The 9252-nt window shown below is 42.8% G+C and overlaps 1 protein-coding gene across 1 annotated transcript in view; it reads left to right on the top strand.

The window, feature by feature from the left end:
• LOC103607516 (E3 ubiquitin-protein ligase HECW1-like) overlaps positions 1 to 9252 on the top strand; it is an 81247-nt gene that overhangs the window by 35295 nt on the left and 36700 nt on the right. Inside the window, exons 4-5 of the mRNA XM_008592013.1 lie at positions 2574 to 2649; positions 7959 to 8128. Coding sequence (XP_008590235.1) covers positions 2574 to 2649; positions 7959 to 8128 — 246 coding nt within the window. The remainder of the gene's footprint in view (positions 1 to 2573; positions 2650 to 7958; positions 8129 to 9252) is intronic.

Genomic DNA, 9252 nt, shown 5'->3' with positions numbered 1-9252 from the left:
AGACTCTGGAAGCTGGCTTGATGGTAGCAGCATCAGAAAGCAGAGGGGACCTGGCAGACTATGAACAAGAACAAAACATGAACAAAATATAAGCCAAGAGGCGAGCAGCCAGGCTGGATCTGAAGAAATGGCCGTGGGTTATCAGACTCCATGGAGTGGAGTGGGGTGGGGGCTCTGCAACTCTTGTTTCATTTCAGTCATTCAGACCAGTCACTGGTTCATCCCAGGCGGATTTTGGGAAGTCACTGAATTGTTCTGATCTCGACTTTCACACTTATACATTGGATGTGGGGGTGTGTGATGCCTGAGTCACAAACAGTTAGCAGAGGATGCACAGAAGAGCTGGCTTTGTGCTGGGCATGGGATTAGCACTTGTCCCACATGGACAACACGTCTGCCCTCTTGCCTCTTTGGTGGGCTTTGTTCTAATTCTCCTATCTCAGGCATCGCTGTGGCTGAGGCTGCCTTGGGATGCAGTTGACTTGGAACTTTATGTTTCATTTTTTTTTAAGCCTCTAAAGATGGCTTTGCTCTTTCAGTTTGCAAGCGTCTGTTAGAGAATTTGGAATGAGCTGCCTTACCACCTAACAGTCATAATTTCTAATAAGGGAAATGTACTCAAAAGTGTAAACATTTGTAAAGCGTATTTGTCTGTTTACTATTTGCTGCTTTGAACATATCAGAAATTTGGAGGTGGAAATGGAACCTGGGCCCTGGATTGGTTTCCCAGGATTGGCTTGATTTTTTTTTTTTTAAGGTGGTTTCAAGGATTATCAGATTATTTAATAGGCTTTATCTTGGAGTCAAAAGATACTGGTATTTAGGGGAATCACTGATCTGTGATCTAAAGTGGTACTCATAACTCCCTGCTTTTGGCTGCTGAAATGCCCCAGCTTGGACATTTTATTATTTATACTGTAATGCGGCTTCTTTTTTTTTTTTAAGACCTATCAAAATTTATTTATTAATTTATTTTATTATAAGTACAAAATAATAACATAATATAATAACAATATAATAATATTAATATAAGTAGATTATATTATTCATTTATAAATTTTAAAAGATTTTCGTGGTGCACTCGGGAGTGCGATTCCCTTACCGGTCACGAAAAAGACAAAAAAAAAAAAAAAAAAGTTCATTCTAAGATGTGGGGGTGGCGAACAAAGGAGGCTGGCCCATGGTTGGCTCCGTTGCTGGCCTGGTTGTGGTGTTGGGGGGGAAGGCTGAGGCCCTCAGGCCACATCACAGGACCCCAGGGGCTGCCCTGTAAGTCCAGCCTGCCCACGTCTCCACAACCTGAGGATGTAGTCTCTGAACTGCTCATCAATGTCCATTTCTCTGTGTCAGCTAACCCGTGGGAAGAACAAGATGACCACTAAAGGAGCCTCGGTCCCTGCTGCATCTTGCTCTAGTTCTTTATTATCAGATGGGACTCGAGAGACAGAGACCTGTGGAAGAGGTGGACACCAAGCCCCATTGCATATGTTGCTGCCTGGTCCCCTCTGCTGAGCCGCCTAGCATCCCTGCCACCCTCTCACTTGGGCCTCAGGGTGGACACAGCAAGGCCCCTCAGGCTGAAGCTGTGTGGTGTCCATTCAACACTCTTGTCTCACATAAAGGAGGGTGACAGGAACATCGGTCCCAACTGTGACAGCATCAAGAATACTGAGAGAAGAAAGGAGGAAAATCAGCCCACACCATCCACAGACAAAGAAATTTTAAACAAGAGATTATCAAGTTTTCCATTTTTCCTTTCTTCACTATAGATTATCTTCTAAAAGGTGGACAGTGTGTGGGTTTACTTAATACTCAGATTTATACAATTATTTTCTGCAAACATACAATGCATGCAAAGTAACTGAGAAGAGTATTCTGCCCTTGAATAAAGACTCAAAATCATTTCTGTATAAAACCCTCCTGGAAGAAGAAGGAGGCAAGGCCTCTAGCTGATTTGATTAAACCATTAACATATATTGAGCAATGATGGGAAAAAGCATTTATGGAATTAGGTTTATAAATACCTACTGCACTGCATATAACCCACGTAACAATTGTGTTCTGAAATTTCCCAGAAAAGCAATTAATTAAAAAGGAGAGACCTCGAAGTAGCTTCTTAATGCTTAGGCTCTTCCCTAATAAACAGTTTCCTATAAATCACTAAATAATAATAATAGTGACAATACAGCAGTTTAACACTATACTCTACTTGCTAAATGGAAACACATTATAATTACAACAGTAAACATCTGTTGACCTATCATTCTACTGCCTTAGGCCTGCTTTAATAAATACTTTTTGCAAATTTGATTGCGAAAAAGCGTGTTTGCGTAAGTAGTTACAAAGGGCCTGTGATGTTTTGTAATTGTGTTTGTTGATTTCCAGTTCTCTGCAGATCCGCTTTTACTAGTAAAGACATTAGGTTGTTAGAAGCTTCTTTTAATCAATAGTTGCCCAAAGAAATCAAAACACTCCTTTCTTCTTTGGGGGTAGCTAGAGAAATAGCTGTTTGTGTTGGGGTGTGAGTACCCATTTCAATGCTTTTTGCTTGTTTCCCATTTTCCTTCTTACAGATTTTTAAAAGCATTGGCTCTGACGAGACCACCCAAGGGCAAGGAAATCGGAGGCTGATCAGCTTTTCTCTCTCAGGTACGTTCTGCTCACCCAGAGCCTTGTGGAGAGAATAAAAATGTCAACCAAGAGTCAGGAGACCCGCCTCAATTTAACTCTTACCTACAACATACTCAACCTCTTCCTGCCTCGATTTCTCCATGTGTAAAGCAAACCTTAAAAGATATCTGCTCAGTTCCCCTTGACCTCACAGGGATCATGGAGAATTCGGTAGGTAATGGATGAGAAGCACTGTGAGGCGATGGGGACAGGCTACACTTCTACTTGTCGTCCAGGGCCAAGTGGCAGTCACTGAGAGTCTATGAAGGGAAGGCTGGGAGAGCCGGGAGAGAGAAGTGGCTGTCCACCTCTGTGTCTAAATAAAACTCACCTGGACCCCATAATCCAATTAGTCAAACTGAGAAAATCTCAGCTGCTCAGAAAACTGCATCTATGGAAAAAATCAGTGGAATTCAAATAAAGTCTGTTGATTTAGTTAATAGTATTTTAGCTTAATAGTTAAGATGAATTTCATTTTTTAGTTTTCAGGAATGTACCATAGTTCTGTAATATGTTAACTGAAAGAAAGTGAGCCGAAATGCCGGGTACTAGTCAAGCTTTATTAAAGAAAGAAATCTGCCGGGCTGTGCTCAAAGTGGGGGACAGCACATAGGGAGGTGGGGGCTTATATTGGTTTGTTGGCACCAAGAGCTGGGTGATGTAATCCCGGGGTGGGGATTGAGTTAGGTCATGGGGTGGAGAGTTCTGCGCATGAGGGAATGCCAAGAGTTTCGTTTTCTCCGAAACCATGAGGCTCCTTGTAAAAGAGAACAGGGGAGGGAAGGGGAGGGGAGGAGGTGGATGGTGCCATTTTGTACTTGGGCTTGTCTAAAATGGCAGTGGTTATGTTGCAGATCTATTATTAATAATGTGGCAAACTGGGTGAAGGGTATGTGAGAAATCTTTGTACTATCTTTGGAAGTCTTCTGTAAATCTAAAACTTTCAAAATTAAAAGTTTAAAAGAAAAATTGAGCTGCTCTGGCTAAAAGAATATACAAAGCTCAGGATTGCACTCACTCAAGTCTACACTACCAGCCTCTGAGATGACACAGCAGCGTGAAGCCTGAGGACTCCGCTGAGCATAGTGTGGGTTCTACTTACCACCCGAGCTTGTCAGTCCAGCAAACGCTGCAGGCCACACGTGCCAGAGATCGGAGGGTGCAGAAGTGAAGTGCACAGACTGCCAACGGGGCTCCTCAAGTCTCAGTGAGCTTGGGACAGCCAATGTGTGGGAAGATTCACTGACAGTATTAGCATGTGTCTGTCTAGATTGGAAAAAGAAAAGCAAAGAAAAAAATACTCAATCATTTTGTATTACTAGGGCGAAAGCTAGCAACTCCTGATTTGCTAATCTCATGTTCTTGTTGAAATGTTTGAGAAATCACAATTAGTCCTAACATTCAAAAACAGTATAAACCAAAAATACTGTACAACTATGTACCAGAAACCAAGAAGAATTTTCACTAACCAAAGCTCCATTGAAGTCCTGAAGCCCAAGAAGGACGCCGCGGAGGCAGGGCAGGGCTGAACAGCACCACTGTTCCCTGGTCCACGTTCTGCCTGTGCCATGCAGACAGGGGCTCACAGCCCAGGAGGGAAGGAGACTCCCCCAGCCGAGCTTGTTTCACGAAGCTCCTTCATAAGGAGATATGGGTTGGTTGATCTCCTGCAGTCCCCCAGTATATCATTTTTCTCACACTTATTCCGATGTCACAAGTCCTAGCAATGGAATGTGACTGGGAATAAATATAAAGCTTGCAGCTAAAAGAGCAAGCCTGGAACGGTCAGGGAAGTATAATACTTGGTAGCTACATGTATATGTGTGTTGCATTCCCTATGTGTCTAGGAAAAGAAGTAAAAATCCCTGAAAGTATCAAAATAAATTCCATTCTTCACAGAAAGACAAGATAGAATCAGCAAATCCATTACTAAGCAAAGTCCACAAAGTATCAACAAGTTGGCTAGACGCTGGTCAGCTCTCAGTGTAAAAGCAGGTCAAGGATTCCAGCAGCAAGTCGCCAGATGACTGAACTAGCTCATGACCACAAACACCAAGAGCACAAAGTCTGCTCGTGGGTTAATAACCAATTTTCACTTAAAGAATGTGTGGGGAAAAGATCCTACCCTATTAAAAAGCTGAAGAATATAACATTCAAGAGAAAAAGAAAACATTCTGTTGACAGATGACTACTAAAGAGAAGCGAAGTATTTACCACTCATCCACTTGTACCCTCAGGAGAATACAGGAGAGTATTGCATAAGAGATCTAAGATGAGAAAAGAGGTTAAGGGATTTCTCTGAAGTTGGCAAAAATAAAAACTTAGAAAGTCAAGTGTATTGTTTCCTGTTGCTGCTATAACAAATTACCATAAACTTAGTGGCTTAAACCAACACAATGCGTTCTTACCACTCTGGAGATCAGAAGTCTGGAATGAATTGTAAGGGACTAAGATCAAGGTGTCAGCAGGGCTGGTCCCTTCTGGGGGCTCGAGTGCTGACCCTCTCTGCCTCTTTCAGCCTCCAGAGATGCCACACTCTCTGGCCAGTGGCTGCATCCCTCCTGTCTCTGCTCTGTCATCACGCCCCTCTCTTCATGATGCCCATCCTGACTCCATCCTATAAGGACCCTTGTGATTACACTGGGCCCATCTAGATTGTCCAGGTTAATCTTCCCATCTCGAAGTTCTTGATCACATCTGAAAGTCCCTTTTACCATGTAAGGCAACATATTCACAGGTACCAGAGTTTGGGCATTATTATTCTGTCTACCACAGTCGAGGAATCACAGAATTAAAAGTGGCTTTGGAAAGCAGCGTGGAGCACAGGCCCAGTACAGAACTGGAATCAGTGGCGTGGCAGGATGATTGGAGATGAAGGCAAAATACAAAGAGACGACCACACACACAGAGCCAACACATAATCAGTGTTTTGATGAAGAAATCAGAAAAATTGAACAGAAACAACAATAGAGCGAGACTTTCCTGAGCTGAAGATAATTTTGAGTCTTCAAATTAAAGACTATCAGGTGCTAAGAAAAAAATGTATGTAAAGAGACCCACACCTAGGCAAATCTCAATTTAAAAAAATGTCGTAAGCTACCTATTCTCCCAAAACCAATCTATAAATTTAATACAATTCCAATCAAAATCCCAGTTTTTTGAAGGATGCTGTTAAATTAATAAGATTTATCTGGGAGAATAAATGTGTGTCAAAACAAGATGTTTTCTTTTTTAAAAAGCTGGAACAATGGAGAGTGACTTGATTTACCAGGTATCAAACATTTGATAAAGACATATTGATGCAGATATAGGCAAGTCGTTTGATAGAACAGAACAGAGAGTATAGAAAGATTCACTTATACTTAAGAATTTTACCTATGTTAAAATTGGCACTTTATAAAAAGGTAATATAACATAATTGGTTAAAAGCACAGACTTTGGAATCAATGACAAGTTCAAATCTCATCTCTGACATTGACCAGCTCTGAAAACCTCCAAGCCTTCAATTTCTCTTCCTGGAATCAGGGACATAATGCCTACCTTGTGAAGTCTGTGGTTGAGATCAAATCATGTAATGTATTTTAAGTGCTTAGAATGGTTCCCAATAATTGGTAACCAGCAATAAAGGGTAGGTGGAGGCAGAGGTGATGCTAGTCATTACTTTGTGATGAATGATGTATAAACGTCTTTCACATTCCAGGCTGGGGTTCCCAAGACCACCCAGGTTCAATGATACTAGGAGGACTCAGCATGTGATCTTGTGCTCACCGCTCAGGGTTGTCACAGTGACAGACTGCCAAGCAAAACCAGCAAAGTGAGGGGGTGCACAGGGTGGAGTCTGCAGACCCAGGAGGGAGCTTCCAGAGTTCTCCACCAGGGTTTACTCAGGGCGTGCTTAGTCCCAGCACGAATGCGACAGACACCACCTGTGAAACGTTGTTCACCAGGGCAGCTCACTAGGGACTTGGTGCCCAGGGTTTTGGGAGTGGGTGCTAGTCATGTGGGCACCTTCTGCTTAGCACGTGCCAAAATTCCAGACTCCCAGAAGGAAAGCAGTGTTCACCCCAAACCATCCTGATCAGCTCTGGGAAGGTGGGAACCCCCCTGAAATCCCAGTTCCCAGACACCAGCCAAGAGCCAGCCTCATGAACAGGCCTCTCTAAGGGGAGTTGTCAACTTTTGTGAGCACACACGCCTGTGGGTATTGCCTGGGTTTTGCAAACTCATGTGATGCCCTTGTTTTGTACCTGTTTTTCCTCCCATGGCAGTAAATTATAATGGTAGAGAGTAAGAATAATTTCATCATGGGGATAACCTTGAATCAACTCGGAATAGCTCTTAAGTAAATGCACATGGAAATGTCTGTACTTTTCATCGGTAACATATTATACAATGATTGAGAATTGCTGATTCGGTGTAACATTTAACTCAGTTTGTTTCATTTGTAAATAAATGTGAATAATTTTGTTTGGGAAATACTTCAATGATAGAAAAGTTTTAAAAATGATATTCCTTGACACCATAAATACAATTCCAAGAAATATAAAGTAATTTCACATTATCCCAGAACAACTATGTACCATGTCACCAGCAATCTCATGTTCTACCCCTGTCCCCTGTCCCCTTCTGTGCAGCATGAAATCATGTGACTGGGCATCTCAGCGAAGGGCCGGGGTGGTGCCCAGGCCTTGGCCTCGCTGGCGGTGCACAGACCAGGCTCTCCACGCTGACGTGCACTGAGCACCATGCGGGTTTCCTTTTTCTTTACTCCACTGTTTACGCTCTTTGCTCTTTTAATCCTCTCATCTCTCTTTATGTCTCCTAATTCTCTCCTTACCCAGTGAAGTCCACATTTACTGTGAAACTACAGAACTGTTTTTATGTCTCTACCTCATAGAGGAATTTTACACCTAGACCCATTGAATTTCCAAAGCTGGGTTTCCCCCCTCTGTGCCCCAGCACCTTCCCTGATGTGACCCTCAGCCCCACACCCTACCCCTCATCCTGTCCTGCCCAGGGAATGCCGGCAACCGTCCAGCAAGGGCCATGCTCCTACCAAAAGTGCGTGATCACAATGCCAGCTGGACTGACTGATTACAAGGGTTTTTCACCAAAATAATAGTGAGCTCTATAGACACATTAGTCCATATTTATAATGAGGTGGAAAACAGCCTAAACATGGGAAGTATTTTTCATGTGTTAGATGGACTTTTCTCCTTATGTAAGGCCTAATGTGATCTTTCATCTCACTAAAACACAGTTACATTAAAATATCCTTTATTTTATAGATTTCCAGGCCTTGGGGTTGAAGAAAGGGATGTTTTTCAACCCAGACCCTTATCTAAAGATTTCCATCCAACCTGGCAAGCACAGCATCTTCCCCGCCCTCCCCCACCATGGACAGGAAAGGAGATCCAGGATCATAGGCAACACCGTGAACCCCATCTGGCAGGCTGAGGTGAGTGCTGGGGCCCTGCAAGGAGCCTAAATAATGAACTGAAGGAACCTCTCTTGTCTCCTTTCATGAGCCCCAATCTCTGCTGCTGAGTCCGTGGCTCTCTTGGTCTTAGAAAGGAACCATGTTCTCCATGGGTTGCAGCTGTTGCAGCTCTTAGGATCTTGTTCAAGTCCCTGTGGAAAATATTAGGAAATTTTTCATTGCATTTGCACTCAGAGGCCAGACTTCTAACTCAGAACCTGTGCCTGCAGGCAGGACAGCCTCTCTCTCGCTCTCTGCCTTTCCTGTGGGAGAAGGAAGAAGCATTTTGATCTGACCATCCAGTTTCTCCACAGATCTCCCCACACATGTGATCCTTGAACAAGAGTGTCAAATTTTAAATATGAACCTCTGGACCAGTTCAGAGGTTCTAAAATGATCAGATTCCCAAGACAGGTAAATAAATAAGTCCTAGAATATTCCTGACTGGGTTACATATTCTTTGATTTAAATAGATATGTAGCCTAAGTGTTATCCTGTCTTCATGGTTTGCACAGTGCTAGGCACCTTGCTAGAGTATTTAATTGTTTGTTTTGCCTAATAAGCGCCCTTCTCCACTCCTGTGTCTTTCTGCCAGTCAGGATCTGGGAGGTTCCTCAACAGAGTTATATGTCAGACGTGATTTCGCAAGGACTACTAAGTCCTGTCCTGGAGAACGTGCAGAAAGTCATCACAACCTACCTGGCTGCCTTGTTTGCAGGCTTTAGATTTAAGGATACACCCTGCAAACTGTGTGGGCTGTAGGGCACGAGAGTGGATGCAGTGAGATGTAGGATTAAAAGTACATCTTTGTGGAGAGTAGAGTCATGGTTACAAGAGGCTGGGAGGGAAGGGGCTCAGGGTAGAAATGGTAGACTAATGGGTACAAAACTATGCTGTCTACCCTAAGTGGATCATTGTGCAGTACATGCATGTGTTGAAACAACACACTGTGCCCCACAACAAATAAATATAAATAAAATTGAAAAATTGTTTTTTATAAAGTATAGCTTTGCAGTCACACAGATTCCAGCTTGGCCATTAAAAGTTTTGTAAATTCGAGAGATCAGTTATTTTCTCTTTTTTTTTTTTTTTTTTTTTTTTTT

The sequence above is a fragment of the Galeopterus variegatus genome, unplaced genomic scaffold (genome assembly GCF_000696425.1).
Source record: "Galeopterus variegatus unplaced genomic scaffold, G_variegatus-3.0.2 Scaffold7502, whole genome shotgun sequence".
Taxonomy (NCBI): domain Eukaryota; kingdom Metazoa; phylum Chordata; class Mammalia; order Dermoptera; family Cynocephalidae; genus Galeopterus; species Galeopterus variegatus.
This window is presented reverse-complemented; position numbering and strand designations above follow the sequence as displayed.